Genomic DNA, 26,763 nt, shown 5'->3' with positions numbered 1-26,763 from the left:
CTAGTTGAAACCCGTAGTTGTCCTTAGAGATTATTATTTTTTAACTAAATGCACTGTATTCAACTACCCCAAAGTTGTTAACTTAATCTTTAATGTAACTTTTTTTTTATCACAACTGCAACACATTCCTTTTACAAATGTTTGAAAATCAAGTAAAAAGGAATAATTGTAACAACAAAAGATAATCTGTCACACTGTGGGTCCAGGTACATATCTGTTCATTCCTCTGGTGAGACAGAACTTTCTGTGATCTTCTGAGAAAGGAAAAGGAGAACTTATGGACCATACAGGTCTTCTGCCCACCCTGACTCTCCTGCAGGTGAAGTGACATTTGGATTCATGTGCTGGAGAGGACAGAGGAGGGAACCAGCTGAGAATAACCCACTATTTTAATGTAACAAGAGTTACCAATCAAAATATTTTCCTTCTAGACTTTTCCTTACTTTTACCATAGTTTTATATAATGGTAGCAACATCGGGGTACGATCTTGCACTCTGCTTTCTCATTTAAAATCAAGTAGATCATAAATATTTCTATATTCCATGTAATCTTCATAACTATAATATTGTTGCTGTATAATATACTTTTAAGTGGACTAGGTATAATTTTCTTGACACTTTGACTATTGTTTAAACGTTGGTTGTTTCTCATTTTTAACATTTGGCTTTAGCCTTTTAAAGAGTTGATCCAGGAGTCTATGTTTTAGACAGAAAGATAACCTGTGAGATGCCACCATCCCCCTGGGTCAACCTGTCCTGATTGCACCTCTTATCTCAGCATCAGAATTAATCATGCTCCTTTCACTTTCAAACAATATTTACAACCAGAAAGAAGTTATACAATCACTGTTATTAGCCTGTTTTCTATTGCTACAATGAAATATCTGAAGCTGGGTAATTTGTAAAGAAATGTGGTTTGTTTGGCTCACAGTTTGGGAGGCTGAAAGTACAGATAGCATGGCACCCGCTTTTCTGAGAGCTCCTCAGATGTGGCATATCATGGCAGGTAGCTCCTGGTGGAAGGAAGAAGAGACTGCATGGGAAGACAGAAAGCCAAAGAGCAGGGAGGGCCAGTACTGACCTCCCACTAGGCCCCACCTCTTACAAGTCCTAACCCTAACCCTAACCCTAAACCTCGCTGGATCTGAGGCCCAGCAGCTGGTAGGGCAGTTGATCAACAGCAAGTACAGGGCCTGGAGGCAGAGGGTCCCCATGTGCAGGTCCAGCTGAGCCTTCCTTCTGAGCACATGGCTGAGCTGGACCAGCTGCAAGGCCTCTTTGAAATTCAGTTTCTTCACCAATAAGATGAATCTGATAAAACCTGAGAGGGCTTCCATGGAAGTTAAATAATAAAACATGGAGTGACTGCTTCTCCTTCGATATCAGCTTTCAACCTTGTCTTATGCCCTTTCCTTATGTCCAATGAACTCATAGGACTTTGCAAGTAGACACTGTCATCTTCCCTCTTGCCCTACCTTAAATTACACATACACATTGCATAGGATACGGTCACAAAACAAAAAGAAAACCCCCTGAGATCAGGACACACAGACCCTGGGTCTGCTTCAGGTGAGAGTCCACTGCCCCTCAGGTCAGCTGTGTTACCACATTGCCTTCAGTCACACCATCTGAACAACAAGGGATGCACCTGTCTCCTAGTCACTCCCTCTCCTTCACCACAAGTTCAACTCTCTCCTGTTAGACATCCCCAAGAGACAGGACCCCACATTCTCTAGGCCCAAAGCAATGTTTTTTACAGTGAATTTTTCTAATGACTTGGAAAAAATGAAAATGGAAAAAGATATCAAACACAAAAAGTCAACACACTTTCCAGATGAAACTTAAGAGTCTCCCGAAATTAAAAGCCAAACCTCCTAAGAGGTGGGGGCTAGAATTTAAGCCATTTCAGTTTTAGGTTCATGATAATGTTTCCTGTGTGTCCTAGATTTCACCCTTGCACAGTGAAAGGGCCACGCACAACCTTGAATGTGCCAGAATTCTCAGGACCTTCCAGCTTCTGGGGGTCTGAACTCACTTGTCTTATTTCACCAGATTAAAAATAAGATTTTCAGCGGGTTAATGAAAGAGAGGAAAGGGAGAACCCAGAGGCTCAGGTCGAAGGCAGAACTCCCGCTCCTCCAGCGGTCATAAGGTCAGCCGCGAGTACTGCACTCCGGGGCGCAGACCCGGCTGCTCGCGCCTCCGGGGGGTCTGATGTGCTTCTCCGCAGCTGAAAACGAGCCACTGGGCACACTGCTTGACGGTCCCTTTCTCCGGAGACCTGCCACAGAACACTCAACCTCAGGCAGGAGGAGTGGAGCGGGCCAAGGAGGGGGAGTGAGTTGGCGAAACGTCCACCTTTACCGGAGTCGTGACTCCAGGGTCTGTTCTTCAGGAGGTTTGCGGCTGGCATCGCGCCCCCGGTAACCCTGATTCTTTGAAGAATCCTTATGAAAAGTGTCCCGCCGCGGGTTTCTGGCCCCGACCGCCCAAACCTGCTATGCGGGAACACTGGTCTCCATCTGAAGGAATCAATAAGCAGGTTGCTTTCGGCCCTTCCCCTCTGGGCTGCTGTAAGGAGGTTAAATGGGGCCTGCGGATCGGGCTGGGGTCCACAGCGATCCCGGATTCGGCACAGACGGACCCGTGGCCTCGGAGACCCCTTGAGCGCGCGCAGACAGTCCCCTCCCCGCGAGCCCCTCCCTCGCGGCCCCTGCGGGCTTAGGGCTGCGAGCCCACCGCGCCGCTCTCCCCGAGCCGGAGTCCGGCGGGCCGGGCGCGCACCGCTGTCTCCCCCCAGCGGCCGAGCGCGTGTCGCCGCGGGAGCCGGGCGGCGGGGGTGGCACGGCGCAGGCAAGCCCGCGGCTCCGCCCCGCGCCCCCCCCCCCGCGGCCGGCAGTGCCGCCCCCTCCGCGCCGCGCTCGCCTCAGACGGAGCAGCCGCCTCTGCAATGTCAGCAGCCGCAGCGGCGGCGGCGGCGGCGGCGACACGAGCGGCAGTGGCCCGGGCCCCGCGGTAGCCGCCAGAGCGGCACAGCCGGGCAGACGCTCACGGTCGGAGCCCACGGCCATCCCGCTGCCTCCGGGGCGCTGCGGGCGACTCTGCGCGCCCCGGCGCGGCGCTGGACTCGGGGCCAGCCGCGCTGCGGCCGCGCACAAAGGACCGTGGACACTGGGAATCCGAGGGCTGCGTCCAGGGACCGGCCCAGGGACGGCTAGCGGCGCCGCGCCTCCTCCACACCTCCCTAGGCGGCCAGAGCCAGAGCCCGAGCGGGCCCCGTCATATGACAGCGGCGACACAGCAGCCTGCGAGCCCCCGTGCCGCCCGCTCCGCTGCACCAAGGCCGCCGGCGCCTGGGGTGACCCGCGCCGCACCCCACTGAGTGGTCGCCGGTAGCCGCCGCCCCGCGACCCCCGCGTCCCGGCTCGCGGGCTCCGGGGGCAGGAGTCCAGGGAAGCCCCCAGCCGGCGCCGAGCCTAAAATGGCCACGCTGCTCCGTAAAATCGGGCTCATCCGCCTGCACAACCGGGACACGGAGGACCCCAAGCACCACCACAACCACCGCGGCGGCGGCGGCGGCCAGCAGAGCGCGTCGCTGCGCGGCAAAGGCGGCGCCAAGAGCGGCGGCCACAAGCAGCAGCAGCAGCAGCAGCAGCAGCAGCAGCACCCCGGGGGCGCGGGCGACTCGAGCCCGGGGCCCGGCAAGGGCAAGGGCAAGCGCGCAGCGGAGCTGGCCCCGCGCGACAAGCCGCCGCAGCCGGCAGCGGGGGCGGCGGGGGCAGCGGGCGCCGGGGGCCCCCGGGAGCGGGCAGCGGGCGCCAGGGCGGGGCCGGGCCCCGCGGTAGCGGCGGCGGCGGCGGCGGGCGGCAGCCTGGTGCCCGCCGGTCGCCAGCAGCACTGCACGCAGGTGCGCAGCCGGCGGCTCATGAAGGAGCTGCAGGACATCGCGCGCCTCAGCGACCGCTTCATCTCCGTGGAGCTGGTGGACGAGAGCCTCTTCGACTGGAACGTGAAGCTGCACCAGGTGGACAAGGACTCGGTGCTGTGGCAGGACATGAAGGAGACCAACACTGAGTTCATCCTGCTCAACCTCACCTTCCCCGACAACTTCCCCTTCTCGCCACCCTTCATGCGGGTGCTCAGCCCGCGCCTGGAGAACGGCTACGTGCTGGACGGCGGCGCCATCTGCATGGAGCTGCTCACGCCGCGCGGCTGGTCCAGCGCCTACACAGTGGAGGCCGTCATGCGCCAGTTCGCCGCCAGCCTGGTCAAGGGCCAGGTAAGGCCCGCGGAGAGGGGCGGGGGGCCTGGGGACATGGGGCGGCGTTGCGGCGATCCGACCCCTAGGGCCCGGTGCACCCCGCCCGGGATGGGAGACCAGGGATGGGGCCTCTGGCTACCTTGCTCCTGGCCCAGGGCTACTTGTGCCGGTCTGGCTTTCTGGATAAACCTCCCAGGGAGTTTTTCTGAATACATCTCCCCCAGGGAGGGATGCTCCTGAGCGCCTCTGCCTCTTTCCCCTGATAGATTCTTCCTTTCCCTGCGTCTCCATCCTGTCGCTTCTGTCCCCTGCCTGGCCCTGTTAGTGTCTCTGGTCTCTCTAGCTTGCCCTTTCATTCTCATTCTCATTCATTTTCTCTCTCTCTCTCTCTCTCTCTCTCTCTCTCTCCCTCCCTCCCTCCCTCCCTCCCTCCCTCCCATGTCCTCTCCCCTTTCTCTTCTATTCCTTCTTGCCCTTAACCTCTCCTGTTCTCCCCCATCTGCATACTGCCCTCCCTTCCCCTTCTCCACCCTCTAGAGTCGCCCCCGTTCTCCTTGCCCTCCCCCATTTTTCTCCCTCTCCATCCTGTCTACTCAACCCATCTTATGCCCCTGTAATCTATGAAGGTGAGAACTTCTTGTGTAGCGCGACCTAGGCATCTGTCCCAGCATATTGCCTCCTCCCTGCTCCCCCCCTCCCCCAACACAGAGGTTTCCTCCTCTGGCCTTTCTGAGAGCCAGCTGCCTGCAGGTGACCCCTCTCCACCGCTCTCTCCTTCTTAGCATCCCCTGTAAAGATGTGTTCTTGAGAAATCTCTCTAGAGAGTAGAGAGGCAGAAGTGTGGTTTGAGCCCTTCCTTAAGTGACACGGCCAGACCCCATCAAGGCAATGTCTGCAGTCCCTAGCCAGGCTCCCTTCCTGGCTGGTACCTGCTCCTTTCCAGAACCTCTGGGGTAGCCCTCCAAGTCTTGGTCTCTTTTAAACCGTTTTTTCCTTGTCCCCAGGGTGGAGGTTGGGTGTTGACAAGGCGAAAGAATTTAACTAAACTCAGAGAGGAAGGCTAAGCAGGTCACCTGAGTCTTCTCCCCTATTGCACCAGGGGACTGCTTTGTGGGAAAGAAGCCTCAGAGTGCAAGAAAGCAGAGAATGGATTTTCTGATGTGGTCCTGCCTGGCTGCAGGCAGGGGCCCTCTGGTTTTATCTTCCCAACTATATGTTCTTGAACGTGTTCAAATTCTGAGGTGTCCTCCTGAAATGATATTAAACATTATTGGATAAAATAATATTTCCCTAGGTGTCTTTTGTATTTATGGAGAATCCTTGTTTTCTTAAAAAAGACCCTGAATGACCTCCTGTGGTCTTTATACAGTCTCCTTATCAGAGGGATCAGTTCTTTCCATTGCTGCCTCTGACCCCTTTACTGCAGGGGGTTTCACACTAATCAAAAGATGCTTGTTCTGCCAATTTCACTAGAGGTGGGACCCCTGGGATTCCAAACAAATAGCATCCTAACTCCAGCAGAGAAGGTCACTTAATTCTTATCTTTTCTAGGGCCCAGGTTTTACCTATTTCTTGAATTAGGGATAGGATGGCTATAACAGCTCTAGAAAGACAGCTTTAACTGAGCAAGGCTTGATTCTTTAATGTCAAAGCATCTTCCTCATCATATAGTGGAATGTTGGGTCCACTGCAAGGTGCATGTGATTGAAAACAAGCCATTGGATCTCAGTTTATTTAGCAAGCACCATTTATATACAAGTGTAGAAAAATATTCTACATAAATGCTTTGTTGTTCATTTCACTGTACATAATCAGAATTCTTTGGACCTGTCTGTTATTGTCTTTCATTCTTTATAGGAAATATGTCTTTGAAGTCAGAGGCAGAGAATTGTAATTTTGCCCTATAGAATCACAGAGTCGAATCCTAACATTTTAGACTTGGGGGGATCTTAGACTGCAGCCTTCATTCTAGAACAGGGAAAAAAGATTTAAACAAAAAATAAAGCAGTTGTTTTTAAAAAGAGAAATATCTTAGTAGATTAAATGTTTTTTTTTTCTATTTCTACATTGATGCTATGAATATAAATTGTCTTATTGGCAACCTTAAGCTTCTCTTAAAATAGACGAGTCTTGGTGTGTACATTCACTTTCTTTGTAATCAAAATTGAGAGCCAAGCATTCAGTTTGCAAATCAGAGGCTTCAGTATTGAAAACAATTATCAACATTTTTATGTATTTGATAAAATCTTAACTGGACTCAGCTTCTCCCACCTAGCATATGTATTACATTTAAATATTGACATTTGGAATGATGTTTAAAGCTCAGCATTTTTTAAAATATCAGTGCAATTTCTTTGCATTTTCCATGCTGGTTTCAACCAACATACAGTTCTCCAAAAGAGAGTAAGGTGTGGTACTCATGAAATTGCCAAAATGCAAAGAAAGGATTGAAGAACTTGGACCATCATTTATGTTTTAGGGTTTCATGCACAGAAGGACATGATAGTGTCTCAGGTAACCTCAGTGTCAGGTGCCTTTGAGTCCCTGTGCAAATTCACTACTTGTAGGTTGTTCACTGTGCATAAAGCAATTGCCAAATTATTTCCATAGTTAAAGGTAATGTGCTTTGGGAAAGCAATCAAAATACCTGCTCAGGTGTTGAAAGCACTGGGATGCTATCAAACCAATAATTACTTTAAAAGAAAGAGTTGTAATATGGAAGTTATGTTCCTCTGTTAGTTGGGATTTCTTTTTTAGGACCCATTCTCTTAAGCTGCAAAGTTAGAAAAGGCATGTTTTCCTCTTTCCTATAGGAAAACACTTACCTTATCTCAACTCTGAATTAAATACACCCTGCTTTTATATCTTTAGAGAAACCTCAAAACAATTTTAAGATTTCATGTGTAATACTGCAAAAATATCTGCTTAGCAGCTTTGTATACAAAAGTTTAGATTTATCACATAATATGAGAAATTCAGTCATTTCATGAAGATTTTTACCTGACTGAATCTTTGCCCCACATGATCAACATCTCTTTCCTGTTGTGGTATGAATTTTGGCTGTTTTAAATTAAAGGATCGTATAAATTTCTTATGATAATTTCTCTGTAGAAGTAGTGACGCAATCCCCTCATCTGTGACTAAACCTTCTTTACTAAACAGAGGTGTTTTATTCTGTTTAGTTGAAATGAATAATCCCTAGGCCTTTAAAATGAGCTGGGAAAATGTTACAAGTATCCTCTTGGACCATCATTTGTATCTTTTATCATTTACTGAGACAAAAGATTATAATTCATAGTTTTCATGTGGGATTTTTGACATTGAAAAGTGTAAGATTTATGTCTTAAAGCTAAAGGAAACTCAGCAGACAGTGGACCCTACAGAAGTTCCAAGTCCCAAAGTACCAAGAGCGAACTGTGAACCTGGACAAGCGAGCACAGCCTGGTGGGGTCCTGGCTTCTTCTCTGAGGGTGGGACACAGATGGCAGCATGAGTGGCCGGCCACCCTGCCCTTGCAGCTGTGTGAGCAGCAGGGACCAAAAAAAGCCACTTGATTGTACACTGACTCACTGTTGTGCTTTCTCACCTGCACACCTCCTGAGTGTCCCCCTTTTAATTAATTAGACATTGCTAGCGGCAGGGAACCAGATGGCAGCTGAGTGACACTTCCTCACTCCTCCCTGTCCCTCAGAACTAACCCTACCAGCCAGGACACAGTGCTGATTACAATGGTGTCAGCACGCAGATAGCATTTCCCACTGGCTTGTGCCAAGCTCGGGGCCAGCTGAGCGTGCAGCGTGCTCAGCCTCCCTGGGTGCCCTTCTGTGGATGGTCATTGTACAGAAAGGAAATTGCAGCGCCACAGAGTCAGGCTGACTTCCTAGGGCTTGAAGTTCCTGTGCCCGGCCAGCCTCTGAAGCCCTCCAGCAGGAGCAAAAGCTACCCAGAGGGCACACTCACGCCCAGGCTCCCAGGCACCTTGCTGTTTCCAGGCAGTCCTTTGTTCATTGTGACCTGAATGACAATCACTGTATCCACAGAGAAGAGACACAGGCCAGCCATCAGCAGAAGATGCACAGAATGACCGGAGTAAAACATCCCGCGTCTTAGAGTTTGAATTAAAAATCAGTGAGGATTGCAGGGCAGTCATGTTGACTTAACAGCACTGGTTCCTGGAGTTCTATTAATAAGGAAAAGTGACAGATAACACCATCTGTCTGTGTGTGATGATGAGCAAAGGGCCGACAGCTCAGCCTTGTTCAGGGATGTTGTGCGCAGCAAGGTCGGCTTTAGCACTTTCAGTCTACACCGCAGTGTCACAGAGAACCGTGCACGTGAGCACGCACACACAGACACAAGGAAAGCCCCTTACCAGAAGGCCCTCCACGTTCAAGACCTGGAAGCAGCACTTGACCCGGGACTATGAAATCACCACATCTTCTGGTCAAGAGCAGAAGACAGTCAGCCCTCTGAGCTCCTGAAATTTGTAGGCTTCTAACCTGCTACAACTGACACAGAAGTTCTAAAGGCACTGTGTTAGTTGGCTGGAGCTGCTGTACTAAAGGACTAGAGACTGAGTGGCTTAAGTGACAGAAATTCCTTCTCTCACAGCTCTGGAGGCTGGAAATCCAAGATCCAGGTGTGAGCGGGGTGGCTTCCCTGCCTGCTCACCTGATTGTCTTTGTCCTCATCTCCTCTTCTTAGCAGGACCCCAGTCCTGTGAGGTTAGGACCACCCTCATGATTGATTAAGTTGATTTAAAGACCCCGTCTTCAAGTAAAGTCCCACTCTGGCTCCTGAGGACGGAGCACCGAGCATATGAATTGGGAGGAAGGAATCAACAGCACCAGCAGAGCATTAGCCAGGACCACATCCTGTTCCTCTAGAGTTGTTGCCGGTTTGAAAACCAAGTCCTCAGTGAAGCCTCACGCAGGTGGGGAGGCACAGGAGGCTCAGCTCACCTGCAGGTGGGAGCAGAGAAACTCAGGTGTTTAGAGGGAACTGGGGACACCTAGAGTATAAACAGTGCCACAGGGACAGAGGGGACGTCGCCATCTGATCCACCCAAGGAGACTCGGGTATGTGTTCTTGTGAGTCACTGTCATTTTGTCCTGTGCAGCATGAGGGGACAGATGATTACCACCGACCGTGGCTGTGCAGTCTGAGGTATTGATATGCCTGACTATTCGGAGAAAAAAATAGCTACTTGTTCTTCTATCAAGTAGGGCACAAGGAGGACACAGACAGGACTCTGCATCCTAAAAATAGCCCCACACCAACTTGGAGAGCTCCCCCAGAGAGCTCCCGCCCCTGGCTCTTAGGACAGTTAATAATAGGATCCGCCTCCTTTACCCTGAGTGGTGACATTTGAGAATTGGAACCTGCAAGAAGAGGGTGCAAATGTGTATTTGCTTGCTTTTCTGGTTTAAGTGTGGGAAAGGGTGGTTTTTCTTTTGAAGGGACAGCATAGGTTTGTTGTTTCTGTCTGTGGGCAGGTGCCCTCTTGGGACAGTAAGTTGAAGCTCGCGTGGGACAATAAGTTGATGGCCTGACCCCGAGGCCCCATGTCTCCTTTCTCATCCCCTGACGTCTACTTGCCTGGATCCAGGTGCAGAAGTAAAGCAGACTCCCTAGTGCCATGTTGGCGACAGACAAGGAACCAGTTTAAGTGGGTTTTGTGTTAAAAATAATGATAATTAAATGTAAACCGACCAGCCACTCGCAGTGGGTTCTTCCAGCCACATTCCAGATGTCCATGAAGCATTGATGTTGAGGCCCTAAGATAGAGGGAGGGGTAAGTGATGGCATAGGTTGATCCTGTCCTTTCTGCCAGTGATTCTCAGGGCACTCATTGCCCCCGGGCAGCTCTGAATCAGCCTGTCAAAGCCCAGCACTGTAGAGAAGACCATCCTAAAGCTGAACCGTCTGAAGCCACTACTAACACATAGAGCAGAGGGAGGGTAAGCCCTGAGCAAGCAAATGTGCTCCCTGAGTCCTCCAGCAGACCCAGCTGTGGAGGGCGGGGCCTGGGGTGTGCAGACTGAGGAAGGGCGGTTGGTTAGCAGAGCACATGCGCCGAGGCCTGCTGTGGACCAGGACTGCCTGGGCAGAAAGGGGAGAGTGCCTAGGGGCAGCTGGCACTGAGAGCCTGCTCTCTGAGGAGTACTGCAGCCCCCTTCATCTTTGTCTTCACAGTCACATCTTGGTTCCTATTTGGAGAAGCTCCCGTTTGTTGAATATCCATGGACCTGACAGTTGGCAGTGGCCTGGATGTGCACTGGGGATTTGGGCCAGGTGGGGCCCTGAGGTCATAAGTTTCTTCAATTCTCAGAACCCTCTACTTGAGGGTGGTCGGGTTGACGTTGACATTGTTGGCCTGTTCTGAGCATCGTTTCATTGGCAGTAAGTGGAAAGATCAGGCATTTCCCAACCCCACCAAGAAGTTGTTCTACTGCCCGAAGTCCTCCCAGTAGCGACTGGGTGCCCCTGCCTAGTGAGGTGGCAAGCTGACATAAGGTCCAGTTGTTCATTTATTTCCTCACGGTTGCGGCATCTTTCATTCGGTCATTTAGCACCCGTTTGCTGAGGGTGTACCATGATTGGGCACTGTAGCGATGACACTCTTGTCATGCCCTCTCTGTGTATTGTCCCTGGTCCTGTTCTGGTCTGCTCCCTGGCCCACTAATCCTGGGAGGCTGGGAGGAAATTAGCTGAGCAGGGAACCAACGACACCTGATTGTAAAAGCAAGGGAAGGAACAGAGTGGAACCAGTCAGGGCTGAAGTGCGGCTGCAGAAGTGGGAGACCGCTGCTGAGCTGCCCTACCCAGAGGGATGCTCTGCCTGAATTCCTGCAGAGCCCCCACCATCTTCCTGTCCCTTCATCTTACCTGCTGCCATCTCCCACATGGTTCCTCTAAAATGCGGACCTGATTTTCTGAGACTCTTGATTATGACCTTTGCACACTACAGCCCATGTGCCCCAGCAGTGCCCACCATGGCACACTCTTCCATGCTCCATGGCACCCACCAGGGTTTCTCCCTCACCATCCCCTTTGTCTGGAAGGTCCTTTAGTCCTGTCCACTGGGCGAGCCCCTGACCGTCCTTCTAAACCTTGCCAAGTCTCCCCCGCTCCTCTGCAAAGGGCCCCTTCCTGCTTCTCCAAAGTGCTGACTTCCTCCTCTGAACCCCTCTGGGCTGAGAACTGTTCATTTCTGAGCCTATTTTGCTAGATTGTGTCTACGTGTTTACACTCTTGTTGCCTCTTATCTGCACACAATGTCCAACACATTGTGTGTGCCAAATAGATATGCTTGTTGCAAGATTCCTTTATCGGAGCAGACACCCATGCCCTTCACTTTGCCATTTCCTGAAGAGCAACACAAGAATCGAGAACATGCACAGGTGCTTTCTGTGGGCCAGCTGCTTGCCAGCTGCTGTATGCAGATCATTTCACTAAAGCCTGGCAACGGCCTACAGGGTGGCTGCTGCTGTTACTCCATTTTGCAGAGGAGGAAACTGAGATTTGTGGAGGTTTAATCACATGCAAGAAGCACAGGAGTAGAAGGAGCAGAGCCGAGCTGCCCCCGGGCAGTCTGGAGCCAGAGCCAACCAAGAGCCGGGTGTAGCTTGGTTGGTCCCCACGGGTGCAGGTGGACATCCGAGTACTGTTGCTTGATGTGCTTCTCAGGAATAATTCATGGAGGACCTGGGGGGTTGATGATGCATCCATCAAATCTGATACACAGTCCTGAATTATCAGTTTGGGCAAATATATGCCCAACTTCCCCCTAAGCTTGTTGATTCTGTTGTGTGAAATAGAATAATGCTTTAATTCTTTCAAACTGTAGGAAAAAGATAATTAGTGCTGTTTTATTTCTTATATACGCAAAAGAAAAAGGCATTTTAAAGATTCTGAAAATAACTTGAGAAAGTGCTTTCTTGAACATAATCATTACATTGGTGAAAGCACTCAGATTGAAGAAATTGCTGCTTTAAAAATAATTTTTGTAAAATAAAAACCAATTCTCCATCACAATATTTGGCAAGAATTCCCAATAATTTTTATTGAGTTTTTTGATGAGGGAGACAAGGAAATGCTGTCACATAATGAATCATTACAGGTAAAGTTGAAACTATTCATTTCACTTGGGAATTGAAGGGGAAATTTCTAGAAAAATATTGTAAAGATATTTTCCTATATTGAACCAGACTTTTCTAAAATCCAGAATCTATTATAGCTGTGATACTAAAAAGCAGCTATTGATACTTTAGGAACTTAGATATTTTGTGCACACTATTGTTAAAAACAATTATTTCAGCCTTACTGATACTTATGTGTTAGGGTGATATGTGAGTATCAGAGTGGGTGCCCAGTTTGCTTCTTAAAAGGTGTCAGCTAAGCACTGCTTATAATCATATGGAATAAATATCAGTTGCTGCAGAGATTCATTTGTGCTGGGGTCCTTGGTGGTTAAGGACATATATGCACGACTCTGCTTCCCCATGAAGGAAAAACAGAAATAACATGAAGAAACTTACCAAAATCTGAATCTGTGACAAGCTTACATTAATTGTAACTAGTTGAATATATTATGAACCTTTAAAATGTGACTGGTTAAGAGTCATCAAAATACCCTGTGAATCACAATTTCTTGAACCTTATCTTTTGCAAAGGGGCTGTGGGTCATCCTTATCAAGCCTTCCCTGGGTCTCATGTTTGCTTGTGTCTGAGAACTCAGTCCTGGTGGGGGCGGGAGGGCTGCCCTCCCCCTTGCCCCTCCCCCTATGCATGTTGGCTGGGGAAAGAAGGCAAGACAGCCAGGGAAAGAGCCCCTAAATCACTGGAGAATACTGGGAGCTGTGCAGTAGGGGCCCAGCCCTTCCGAGCCCTGCTGATGGACTCCCTCTGATCTCTTTCACAGTGTGAAGCATCCTAACCAGAGAAAACTCATACAAGACAGTTTCTCTAAGGGCCAACCCATAAAGTCATGTAAAGCTTAAAAGACATTATCATAATCAAAATGAAAACTAGTCTAATAAAGAGCGAGCTTGAACTCTACGAATTGAATCAAGATGATGATTTTATTAGTAATTCTGCTTAAAAGGTGATTCTGGCATCTGCCTTTTTAATAATAAAAGAAATGGAGGTCTCTTCTTGGTTATTCTTGAGGAATAGAGAAATAGGAAATTCCAGGAGTCCCTTCCTGCTGCATCTAAATATCAATAGCAACTATAATGTGACTTTGAAACCTGGGGTTTCTATTAACAACTGTCAAGGCATTGTAATACCGCTAGGGTCTACCACAGTCAACCAGAATCTTAGAAGTGCTGAATGACTCCTACAAGTGAAAATCCTGACATTTTTCCCACCCAAGTTTATACATCCTTAGGAATGCACAGGCTCGAGGTGATTCCAGGTGGTGCCTGGTTCTTCAGGTGTCTTGGAAAGACTATACAGCTTATTCTGCAGCTCATGGCCAGAACCAATAGATGTCCTGGTTCTGCCATGTTGCTCTCAGGTGGGGTTTGGATAAAACTCTAGTGGATCTGGAGGCAAAGGCAGCACTTAATCCCACTCCTGGCCCCGAGCACATTCACTATTGGGCAGACAGCTACTTTCTGAGCATAAGGCACCTCCTTCAAGATAAATAGGAAAATTCAAGATAAATAGGAAAATCATGAGCCCAGTAGCTCCTGGGAATCATAATATTCAAAGGAAATGATGTTGGCAAGTTCCTCAGAGAGAGGAGGTGACCCACAGATGTCCCTCTTTTAAAGAAGTAGAATATTTATTGAAATACATAAAAAAGAAGAGTGTGTGAAATGATCCATGTTGTTAGTATTTCATAGTCATATTGATGTCTAGTTGGCTCAACTTTTTTATGTTTAACACAATTTTATAAATGCTTCTAAGAAACACAGGGGAAGCTCCCTTTTCTCCTCTTAGACGGCTGCCTTAGATGGACTGTCCTTACCTTTGCTGGCTCCCCACTCTGAAGCACCAGGAACTGATTTTTGGTAAGGTCATGGTGATGTTCATGTCCCACTTATTCACCTTTTTGGCTTTGTTCTATTAAGAATACCATTCTGTTACTAGTATCTTCACATTTAACTCAACTTTTGCTGATGTTAAGTTAGAAAATTACATGGGAGAATATTATCGTTTATAACATTGGATCTAGGATCTCTAGATGCATGTGGTATGTTCTCATAATCTCACTAACCATTGTTGAAATTCTGTCTTGATCAGCACCCAAGCACAAAAGACACTACCAAATACGATGTCCACTTGAAAACTCTGCTACCATTTTGTTTTTAAAGTGAAAAACTGGTTGGTAAATCTAATTTAAAATTTTGTACCAAGTTGTAGACTCCAGCAATTATCACCATTCATGCAGAATGAACATAAATTATTTCAGTGTAATTGAAAGAGATCTTCACTGTGGTCCATTACACATTGCCTTTCCAATGCTCTTGGGGAAAGGCCTTTCCTGAGTGGAATTCAAGATAAACCTAACTGACCTGCAAGAATTGTTGAAAGAGCTTATCAGAAACACCTGTGGGTGTTACAGGTGATATTCTGGCCATCAGAAGTTTACCAGCAATGCAGTGCCAATGGCTGATTGACATTCTCTTAATTTCTTAGTCAGCTGGGGCAGGGGAGTGGCCCAGGATCTGGGAGGACTTCCTGCCCTGGGGGGAGACTGAGTAGCCATCTCTAGGGTTCTTTCCAAATCCTAAGACTCACATGGGTAGAATCAGCATCCTTACAGGGAGAGAGGCTGGCACATACTTCATTGATACTCTGGGATTCATCCACTATTTTTATTGTGCTTGTGATCATAGTCCCACATTTCAGCAATATCGAAACTTCTGCCTCTGTGAACATTATAGGCACAAAGCACTCTCCTGCCCCCAGTGGTCCTCAGTCTTCCCTGAATATTATTCTAAGAAGGAATATTATCTTTTACATGGAAACAGAGTCCATGGCGATATCTACATCAGTTTGGGGGCTTGGGCTGTGTTGCCATAACTACCTCTTCGTGTTTGTAATGTTTTTTAGCATCATAGTCAGCCAATGGAAACAGTTCTACCCAGTGGCTCAGACTGTATTCTCAAATTTCTCTTTTTCACTCCTGCATAAACACAGCATTTAATTGTTATATAATCTCTTGATTGAAACCATTTTAGTGGCCCTATTCTAAGAAAAATCTGGAAGGTCCTTAGTTCTTACAGTGAGGCTCCCACAAGGTCTCCAGTTCTGAGACCAGTTGGAGGTCTCAGGGCCCTGGGAGGCTTCCCAGCTGCACCAGATGTCTTGCAGATCAGTCGCAGGGCCTTCCCCGTGTTCAGCCCTGACAGCTCTGTCGGAAGGAGTGAACCCAGCTCACCCTATGGTAGCTGTCACTCAGAGTTGACGTAGTTAGTGGCCCTGCTGGGAGCCCATGGGTTCAACAAGCATAAACAAGAGTGCCTATATTTACCTTGTCAGGACTGTCAGATGGCCCTGCACCATCTCTGTGGCCCGAAGATGCTCAGGGACCTCAGAACCGGGTCTTGATCAGCACCCAAGCACAAAAGACACTGCAACCCAGGACCCAACCCTGACTGTGGGAGGAAGTATGGGTGGATGTGGTCAAATGATGGCCCCAGTGACACAGGTCTCCATCAAGAAAGATCAAGGATGTGGCAGCCAGTGGCAGCCTGTAACTGAGGTGGGCTGCAGAGGGTGAGATAGACCCCCCAACCTTCAATGTGCATTCAACTTTAGAGACTACAAGCATGTAGGGCTTCTGCAAGTCCAAGAGTGGGAGGCTGAGAGGGGCTGGCAGTCATGAGGAACAAGCAAGGGCCCTGTTGTCCTGGGCTCCCGAGGGTGTTTGACAGAACAAGGCTCTTCCTTCCCCAGCAGCCCCCAGGGCCTGACTCACCTCCTGTCTTCATAGTGAGGGTTCCAAGGTGTACCTTCCTCCTTCTGTGTTGTCTCATGTTGGCGCATCACCAAGTCCACGTTGCCAAGTTCGAGAGCCCTCTAGTTAGAGGGAAGTCAGTCCACCTTACTGGGGTGGACAGATGTGTTTGTCAGAGGACTCGAAGAAGTGATTTAGCCTGAACTAGGGCAGAGCAAGCCCACTCAGAATTGCTGTGGGACCATCCCTACAGAGTTTGATGGAAACTTTCCCACTTCACCATGAAATTAAGTTGTCCAGCAAGTCGAGGGACATGGTAAGGTTTCCATAGCAAGGAAGCAAGTCAGCATCTCTAACTCTGAAACCGGCTGTGAAAGGCTAGTTCGTGGTTTTGTTTGATCTGTTAAAAAAAAAAATGCAGTGAAGTTAACTGGTCTTCTATGTCCAGTCCCGTTTGGGGCCTGATAAAAGCAGGGAGCATGCTGCATCGGTGGTCTTCCCTTCAGCCACGTGTATTTAAGCCATTCATTTCTTCAATGTTGGCCCTTCCCTTTCCTTTGCATGTGATACTTTCTACACTGATCATTAGTAATGTTGTGCCAATCTTGATTTTCTTCACCTCCTTTCAGTCTCTCATTTCACTGTTTCCTGCCAAACTTTTAAATTACTGTGTCCCAATAGTTAGAGTTTTCTAAAAAGAAACTATTTCAGAACATTCTAGAATGTCTTACTCCAGGATTGGGCGAGTGAATCCTTTGAAAAGTGACCTTTTGCAAACCATAAAAGCATGCCATATTCCAAGTATATAATACAGCGATTTTCAGGAAAATCTGTGGAAAGGGTATGAGTTTGGGAAACAGCGGTGAAGGGGAGCATGAGGGCCACTTGAACAGATGCAAAGGCAGGTAGAGTGATCTCAGCATGGGGAAGGACAGCGTGGCATGTGACACTGCCATTTGTCCCACTGGTGTGGACTGGGAAGGTGGGGGTTCCTGGCATGTGGCCCTCCCAGCCCAATCTGCATGAAATTCCTCGTTTTCTAAGATATCAAAGCCCAGTCAGGTTAATAGCATTTGTGCTGTGATTTCATATGTTTCATTTCAGAGGAATTTAAGGTGTTTTTTTTTAATGAATATCTAGAATTGCATAATTAAGCAGAATTGACAAAAGTAGGCGTCGTGAACAGGTCATTTGTAAACCAAGATTTCAGTGATGTTTATGGAGCTGTGACAACATTTAGCACTTTCCTGTTATTCAAAGTCAATCCTCTTCCCGGTAGGTTAAGTTCTGCAGTACAGACCATCGAGCTATGAAAGCCCGAAGATCAGATGTGAGACAAAAATTCCAAATTCCAGGTGGCGAGATGCTAGCTCAGAAATAGAAAAGAAATGAGAAATAGCTCCCAGTCGGTTCCAGTGGAACCGCTCAGCACACGAGCTCTGTTTTCTTCCTTTGTTGGTCTGTTTAAGTTTCCGAAGGGCTTTATCAGAAGTGGCTGGTTTCCCCGGCATCGCAGAGGGCTCTTGGCCACTTGGGCTGCGTTTCCCAGTTAGAGGAGGCTTGAATGGCGTGCAGAGGTCAGGCAGCGGCCAAGAGGACTGCTCTGCCCTGCTCCCTCCTAGAGTTCAGAGCTAGGGACATCCTGCCAGCAGGCCGGGAGTCTGGAAGGTGTGGCCAGGAAGGCCCCCCTGCACTGGGCTTCACTGTGCGTACCCCACACAGCACCTTTTGGGGACCGCCCATAGGACCTTAAATGCCTGGATGATGTTTCAACGCAGTTTCATTCTGATGTAGGGCACAGCGTCTGGTGTTTTTCACCACCTGCGGTGGCAGGCATTTGGACTCTGAAGGGCATCCCTCCTGTCCCTGAGACACAGGCAGCAACCGTCCTCACATGGGGCTCAGAGCCCCATCACACTTCCTAAATGCCACTGCCATCTTAGTTTTTTAGACTCTTGGTTGAGAGGTACTCACGTTGAAATTTCAGAGCCAAGTGAAGTGGCAGGCATTGAGAAGATTCTTCAAAAGAATACTTTAATCTCATAAGAGAAAGCTGGGGGACAAGAAAAAAAAATGATTGTCACCAAGTCACTTATCTCAGGATGCAACAGTTCTCCACCGTGGCTTCCTTCCTTGGTGCTAGTGTTGCTCTGTGCCATGTAAGGGCAGGGCCCTGTGCAGGCTCTGGTGAGGCCTGCTGTGTTATGTCCCCACCCCGTCCTTGCCCTCCCCTGCCTGAGGCTCTGACTGGAACTGGGGAGGTGCAGCTCACAATGAGGAAGGAGTGAATGGCTCTTCACCTTCAGTCTCCTCTTCCAGATACCAGAACAAGAGTCTACCTCCAGTCCCCCTGAGGACCCAGTGGCCTGTCCTGGAAAGCGTTTAACTCAGGACTCTGGGCACACAAGCAGGTCTCAAGCCCCCTTTGAGCAGCCCCAGGCCAGGTCTTCCTGTTGCATCCCACCCATCTGCAGGCCCCTCTGGATGTCAGATTTTCCATGAAGCATCAGCCCTTCCCTCTGTCTGGGTTCCTGAGTGCTTTGGGCCTTCTGGAGACTTGTGCTTCCTGGAGCAGCTGGGCGCCCACCTGCCGGGCTGGATGCTCCCAGGGAAGGCAAGCCATGTGGCTTCTGGCCTGCCAGAGTACAGGACCTCAGAACAAGCCCAGACCTTCCTCCTAGTGGGCACTCATCAAAAGCTGTAGGATGAAATTGAGTCGGTGCCCTTCAGGCACAGCAAGATCATGAATCATCAAAGAAAGACTGAGGGTGTTGAGTACTTTGTAATCGCAGTGCCGGGAGAGTGGACATTTTTAGCAACAAAGCAATGCTCAGTCAAAGGGCGTTTTCTGGTTGACACTGAGCACAGAATCCTCTCACTCCTGGCACCCTGTGCATCCCATGCCATCGGGATTTTCTGTTTTTCTCTGAACATTGAATGCATTGGTCATGGTGTTTTAGCAAATGAGAATTGGCTTTATGGGTTGTGTTTGTAGCATGTACCCTTGAAGCATCGTGATATTGCTGGCCAGAAAACACAGCAGGGGGTGGTTGGGCAGAGGCAGGGCCTGGAGCCCAGGCGGGAAGCCAAGGGGCGGCTGAGCGCCCTCGGACTGCTGGTCCACCTACACTCGTTCTTGGCATTTATTTCATTGAGAAGTTTAGAGAGGGGTGTTGCTTAAAAAATTCTGTAAACACCTTTTGTTTCACTTCTTCGTAGTCTTTCCTGATTGGAGATGGCTTATGCTATGTGGGAACTCATCCTCTCCCCTCCCAGTTTCTGTCTTCTCAACCCCATTCCCTTCTTCCATTCAGCTGTGGCCTGTATTGTTGGAGCCTCCGTTAGCCGGTGTTGTTATTGGAGGGCTGCTGAAACGGGACCACACCAGGTGGCTGAAGAGCTGAAAAGGTTCACTCACGCTCTGGAGGCTGGAGTGAGGCCAGGTGGGTTGGGGGGCCCCTCCTGGCCTCGCAGTCACAGGGTCTCGCAGGCTCTTCCCTTTGTGCACATCTGTGTCCTGATCTCCTCTTCTTCTAGGACACCAGTTGGATGGGGTCAGGGCCCCTCAAGAACCTCATCTTAACTTAATCACTTCTGCCGTTTCCCAAGTGCAGTCACGTCCTGAGGAGCTGGGGGATGTCGAGGACACCTTCAGGCCACACCAGCGCCTTTTCAGCCTGGGCTGTGGCTGTTGGATCACACAGCTTTGGCATCCTCAGTCTCCTCTTGCCTGCTCCTGCCCTGGTCCTTCCCTGCCCCTCACCTAAGGACCAGCCACCTCCAGACCCCAGCGTCAGTGACTGGGCCTTCTTCCCAGTGGCCTCTCCCTCAGAGAGAGCCTGCTGTTTCTGTCTTTCCCGCTGTCCTGTCCACTCTTTCCAGTTGCCCTGATTGCCTTAACCTCCTCATGCTGTGGTTCCTCCCAGCCTAGGATTCCCTCTCACTCTCTCTGTGTGGTTTCTCTCTGCTTTTATGAGTCAGTGAGCAGGAGCCTGTCCGTCTTCCTCTACTCTCTCCTGATTCCCTCCTAATTCCTGCATGATTATTATTTTTTTGTTCCACTTTGCATTTTCTTGGTCCCTATGAACCTCCTCCTCCCACGCTCTTCTCCTGTTGTTCCTCCGAATTTGTCCACGGTTTGAAGAGTTCTCTCGATTTTCTTTCCAGCCACTCCTGTCCTAAGAATGTCCGTCCCCTGCTGGTCTAGCCACCCATTCCGTCTTCTCCTGGGTTGGGTGCTTTTCCTCTCGCTTGTTCCTCAGGAAAGCTGGTCCTCTTCTGCCTGGAGGCCCTCTGGACAGAGTCAGGGTCACCCCTGCTTTGTGCATTTGTAGAAAGGGGTGGTCTGGCAAAGCCAGAGTGGAAGGGATGGATCGAGCAGGCAGTGTAGACATGCCAGTGGATCAAAAGGAAGCCGAGGATGATGGCTGGATCATTACTTTAAACAAGTCAGGGCTTCCTAACGGCTGCTCTGTGGACAGCTGAGGTTGAATTTCTATGGTGAATGTATTTGATGCAATTGGTTTTTATGCTAATCCACCCGAGTTGACGAGCTGTTTTTAATCAAGTTATTTTTATCATTTCAGATGTCCTTGCCAAATTAGATGTAAGATGCTTTCTGAAAGCCCTCAATTCCACTTTTTATGGTAATTCTACTCATTTAATTTATAGTCACATCAGAGAACAATTGGTAATTTTATTTATCAAACTGGTTGGAAACAAGCATTTAACAGGGGTGTGGGAGGTACCAGAGCAGCCAGGGGATCGTCGAGGAGAACTTTGCTCAACCATTTGCACTTTGTGTGCATTTTTCCTTAACTTCAAAAGTGGGCAAAATCACTAAAATGACCCCAAATATCACCACCAACCCATATGGCACGAAGATCCCAGAACAGGGTAGGAGCCTTCAGCGTGGCTGGCCGGGCCACTCACACCGGAGCCTTGCACCTTCTTGAGGTGACAAGCCGGGTGCCTCTCGCCTTCTTGGAACTTGAGCTCTGCAAGACCAGGAGCAAGGCAGGCTGGGTTTCATCCACCACGTGGCCGAGGCTGGGAAGCTCAAGCTCTGGCCAAGTCTCCTGGGTCCACGCGCACAGCTGGCGGAGGGACGAGCCCTCGTATCCACGCTCCGCCTCTGAGGCTGAGCAGTTCCAGATGTTACCAGAGTGGAGAGATTCTCCGTGAACTCCACGAATATCAGCATCTATCAACGTGCCCTGAGACGAGGTCCTCATCAGATAGATCTTTTGTAAATTGAAAATAGGTTTGAAGTATTTATATAATTTTTACATACATTTAGATATTTACATTTTAATTTCAGGTGACACCCCTGACTGTTATAATATCATAATTAAAGTAACCTGTAGGGCTTTTTTCCCCTATAAATGCACTTAAAGCCCAAACCCAATTAAAAGTAACATAAATGTTACTCTCTTGCTGTGACTTTGATCTGCCTTCATGATGATAGTGATCTAATAGAGAATAGATTGCTCCCATTCAGCTCAGGTTCACGGACACTACTGACACCACACCCTCTGGCAATGGGTGAACGCAGGAGACACCTTATGACATGTCTCAGCATCCCTGTCTCTGTCCACACAAGATAGTCCAAGAGCTCAGCGCCAAGGAGCCGGGCCCAGGGCCGAGCTGCAGCCCTGGAGTGTGGCCCAGGCTGAGCGCAGGACAACAGAGACTGTGCAGTTGTTCAGAAGACAGGACATGGCACCGCATCTTGGACCTCTGAAAGATGGGTCCTCAAAAGACTTGTCTTTCCCTGCAGGTGGTCACTACTGTCCAGGCCTCCACAAGCCAGTTGTACAGTTAGACCACAGCTATCATTACTATGACTATTTTACAATTCTTGCCATGAATATCATTGCTTTCATGGTTCAGGAAGGACTGAGAAAAGCAGATTGTGTGATAATGCACAAGATCATGTGCATGTTGTCTAACGTCTCCAGCCCCTAAGAGGTTTTCTGATAAGAGAAAATATGACCCACTCACTGTATAAAGTTTATGCAGTACCAGAGGCTCAAGGTAGAGACTGAAAGTCCAGATTCCAGGGGGTAATGGCCTTTCTCTGCACGCAGGCGAGACAGGTCCACACACAACCCAGCAGGCCTACGAGGGTTTCCAGTAGCAGGGACATGCTCTTCATGGTGGCTGGAGGGGGCACCTATTTTGGTACAAGTACACTGGCCATCTTTCTGGTAACTCAGACTTGGAGCCCCCTGGTGTGGTGTGCCATGGATCACGAGCCTGTGGACAGTTAGGAGCCTTGGTTCCTCCTGCGGGCAGCAGTCCAGTAGACCACTCTGAACATCAGGTTAGCTCTTGTGCCTTCATACTTCAAGAAGCGGGGCACTGCACCAAAGGGTGGGGACACTGCACACACTGATGGGACAGAGTCATCAAACTCTCCAAAGGAAAGGGTCTCCTGGTTATCTTGTTGACAGCATGAGACCAGAACATCCGGCCACCTACCCCAAGATCATGGGACTTCCTAATCTCACTGGCAAAGCATCTCATTTTTTTAAACTTACATATATTTTATTTTTTTCTTTTTAGAGAGAGAGAGAGAATTTTTTAATATTTATTTTTTAGTTTTCAGTGGACACAACATCTTTATTGTATTTTTATGTGGTGCTAAGGATTGAACCCAACGCCCCGCGCATGCCAGGCGAGTGTGCTACCACTTGAGCCACATCCCCAGCCCACATATATTTTATTTTATTAAGGCTTATCATCTTTCATATAGTTGGGATTTTTTTCTTTGAATTTTTTTGGGGGTGGCCACTGAAATTTTATATTTCACCCTCTTTCCATTTTAAATTAGGTTGTTATTTCTTATTAACTTAGAAACTCTTTCTGTTAAATGGATTCCCAGGCCTCTGCATTAGTTACCTATTACCCAGTAACAAACTACCCCAAAACCCAGTGGCTCAAAGCAACACACATCTTCCATCTCGCAGCTGCCGTGACCGCCTGGCTGGGCGCCTCGGCTCTGGTGCGTCGTGAAGCTGAGCAGAACCGTGGGCGAGCACCGCTGTCACCTCGGAAGGTTTGGCTGAGCCAAGCTTCCGAGAGCCAAGCTTCCGAGACGACTCAGGGGTAGTGGGCAGTGCCTTCGTGGGTGGCTCCCACAGTCCCTGGCAGGTGGGCGTCTTCGTGGTGGTGGAGACATGGTGGTGGCTTTCCAGAGGGAATAGTGAGGTGACAAGAGCACCCAGGATAGGGCTGTAGTCTTTCTCTGGCTTCATCTCAGACAGAACCTCCCAGCATTCCAGCCACCTTCTGCTCCACAGAAGCAAATCACAGGTCCTGACCCCTCAGGAAAGGGGACAAACAGGGTGTGAACAACAAATCAAGTGTCCTTGAGGACACCTTGGAGGGTCTCCACACAGGATCACAGAGTGTTTCTTGATCTGTGAGTGAGACCTTGTTTGCATCATCCTTTCTAACGTGTTATTATTGACAGGAAAAGGATCACATTTTCATTATGTGTTATAAGTTTTTGCCTGTGTATTAATTTTAACCTCCCTTTTCTTGTAACTTACTTTTTACTTGGGTACAGAGAGGGGAAGCCCTGCATTCACACAGGGCCCTCCTTGCCCAGGGACCTCAGAGTTTGGGACAGACCTTCTCCAGTGCACTGGGGCCCCGTGGAAGGTGAAGTGCTGTCCTGCGTGTGCACGTTCAGGGAGCAGGGACCACGCTGTGTCCTGGGCCTCCCTCTTAGATGTCTCCTGCACATCACGTCCTGCAAGCGGCCACCTGGCTGGCGGCTCCTCATGCCTGCATGTGATTCCGCTGTGTGAAGGCTCAGTTTGCCCCTCCACTGCCCTGGGGAGGAGCCCAGCCCCCTCCGTCCTTTGGTCATCACAACAGGTTTTCTGCAGAGCTCACTTGCCGGCTTCTGGGGGCAGACGTGCAGCCGGGAGCTCCTGGGCCCGTGGGCTCTGCTGATTTCCTCTAGGTGTGGCCAGAGACCCTCCAGAGTGGTCAGTCCCACACCTCCTTGCCAACAGGCGGCCAGATCCTCCTCCCCAGGCGCTGCCCTTGGAGGTGCTCAGTGGTGTCCTATGTGTGTCCATTTGGATGTCCCTCTGGGCCCTTGGCAGCCATTTGGACTTGTTCTCATCTCAATGTTGAGTTTCCTGGTTTCCCAGCCTTTCCTTCTCGGTTTTCAGGAATTCTTTCTGTTTTCCACATCTCACTTCCTCGTGTGGGTTTTAGATGCTGCCAATATCTTCTTCCAATATTTTCTCTCTTATCTTTTAGGAAAAAAAAAAAACTCCCTAAGGAGTGGAAGTGGTTGCATCGTCTGTCTTTTCATGGGAAAGGCCGTGTGTGGCCGTTCCTCCCCACTGTCAGCAGATGGGCCCTCTGTGTTCTGCCGCTGGCTTCAGAACTGTGCCTGTGGCATCTCAGGTCCCTCCTCAGGGGCACTTCTCTGTGCGCTGTTGGTTAAGAGCAGCTCACCCCTCCACCCTGTGTGCAGCCATCCTGACCTGCCCACTGGGCCGCTCAGCCCCTCCCGCTGCTGTGAGTGCCTTATTCACCCTTCCTGATCCACGTCGTGACTCTCATCTGCTCGTCACCTCTCCTGCTCCTGTCCAAGCCTCCTCCGGTCTTAGCATATGCCCCATGGCCAAACACCACACAGACCCGGACCCTCCTCTCGGCTCTGCTTTTTCAAAATTGTCTTAGCTTTTTGTCAATCATGGAAAGATTTCAACTGTTATGTTGGGAATTTTATTGAGAGCAGAAACTCAAATTTCTATGGGTCCTAGATCACAGGCTCAGCGCAGAGACTGGGCATTTCAGTGCAGAGTCTGACTTGGGGTATGTCCTTCTGCCTTGTGGAGCCCCCCTCTGGAGCACAGGGCCTCCAAGTTCCCAGCTGCAGGGCTCAGAGCGGGAAGCTCAGTGGGCGATACCTGCCTTCACTCACGATGCTTCTGCTTGCAGTCACTGGCCAGAACTGGCCATGTAGACACAGTCTGATTGCAAGAGAGGCAGAAATGTAAGAAACACATGGCAGGTTGTGGAACACAAATGCTCTCTATCAAGTCAAGGCCCCCAAAATAGCTGAGTCTTTGTGATTCTCTGTGTGGGTAATTCTCTCATCTGAAAATAACAAAGTTAACGTAATGTTGCATCTCAGTGCCTCAGAAAAACACTCAGTAATGCCAGAGGCAGGCAAACAAAGGCAGAGCAAAACTGACTGTTTTGCAGTTTTAAATATGAAGACAGAATAAGCTAGATTTTTGACGTCTTTTAATCTTACTGCAAACCAATGTAAATATCAAAATAACAAAATCAAGGATGTTAATTTCTTACATCCATGGACAGAAGACACTTGGGATTATTCCTCCCTTCTTTCACAAAGGCGGTTTTGATGAGTTGTTCAACACCTTTTGACATCTCATAAGTGGACATTCTGTGTCCACAATGAGGCTGCCACAAAATTGTTAGCTGCAATCGTAACAACATGTTGCGTCAGTACTTGGAGCCAAATTGAAAGATTTTACTTCTAAACTCCAGTTGTTTCAACACGTTTACCTTGTTAAAAACATTAGTTGGGTCACTGTAATCGGAAGTGGAATGCTAACTGGAGTTTTGAGACTGTAGGGTTGATGTGACCTTGGCCCATGCACGTGATATTTTACGTACAGTCTGAGGCTGTCACTGCCATTATCTGTGACTTCCTGTTACCTATGGCGCATGAGCTCATGTTCTCAGGTTGTTAATGACTACCACAAGTTCCGCGTGGTGTGGTGCGAGCCAGGTACTCTGTGGTCCGATAAGGTTGGGTAGTCCTGGCGGACAGCTGTTAAAAAATCCCAACCAAGTGCTGCTATATCCTGTGACTACTCTGATTCGAGCACCAGGCTTAGGTTGTGGAGGAATTTGGCCACTTACTACCTCTACTACCATGAAAGTTATTTGCCCGGAATTATCTACTTGATCATCTGCATAATTACCAGTGGGCCCGCATCCTGGTTGAGGACTAGAATTATAACAGAATTCTAGCTGGGGCATAAGGGCCTTCAGATCAAAGGGTGATGATTCTTCAAGATTTATCATCCTCTGCTGGAGCACCCAGTGGTTGCTGGGGGTGTGGTTGTGTGACGTTCACAATGAATCCCTGCCCACCCAAGTAAGGAGTGACATAGTCTTGAGATCTCCTTGTAACACATGATAAGAAGCAGTTATCATAACCGCAACAGGGGGGGACCCTGGAGCCCAGCACTGTGAATTCAGGTCCCGGATCCCATAGGCATCAGCTGCATGACCTTGTGTGACCTCAGCCTCTGCTTCTGTCTCCTTGTCACGCCTCCTTGGACATGGAAAGTCCTCAGAATGGGGCTGACACTCTTCCACATGTATGGGCCTATGACATACACAGTGCCGGAAGGTTTCCAGGGATGCTTGTAAAAATCAATGATTGGATTCTTTTCTCTACTTGTTATAATTCTTCCTTAACTCAAAACGCAGAGACTATGTGGCAGTACGCCTTCATACACATTAAAGAATTAAAATCAGAACATCTCCCAAAGTAATGACCTAAAAGTAATAATAGCCATCC

General features: G+C 49.0%; 1 protein-coding gene across 1 annotated transcript in view; it reads left to right on the top strand.

Annotated features, from left to right (window-relative positions):
* Positions 1 to 2,985: 2,985 nt before the first annotated feature.
* Positions 2,986 to 26,763, top strand: part of Ube2ql1 (ubiquitin conjugating enzyme E2 Q family like 1) — a 40,690-nt gene continuing 16,912 nt past the window's right edge. Inside the window, exon 1 of the mRNA XM_046430355.2 lies at positions 2,986 to 4,279. Coding sequence (XP_046286311.1) covers positions 3,482 to 4,279 — 798 coding nt within the window. The 5' untranslated portion in view covers positions 2,986 to 3,481. The remainder of the gene's footprint in view (positions 4,280 to 26,763) is intronic.

Source organism: Marmota monax, unplaced genomic scaffold (assembly GCF_021218885.2).
Source record: "Marmota monax isolate L192 unplaced genomic scaffold, Marmota_monax_Labrador192_F-V1.1 WCK01_AAM20220418_F8-fsc00082, whole genome shotgun sequence".
Taxonomy (NCBI): Eukaryota; Metazoa; Chordata; class Mammalia; order Rodentia; family Sciuridae; genus Marmota; species Marmota monax.
This window is presented reverse-complemented; position numbering and strand designations above follow the sequence as displayed.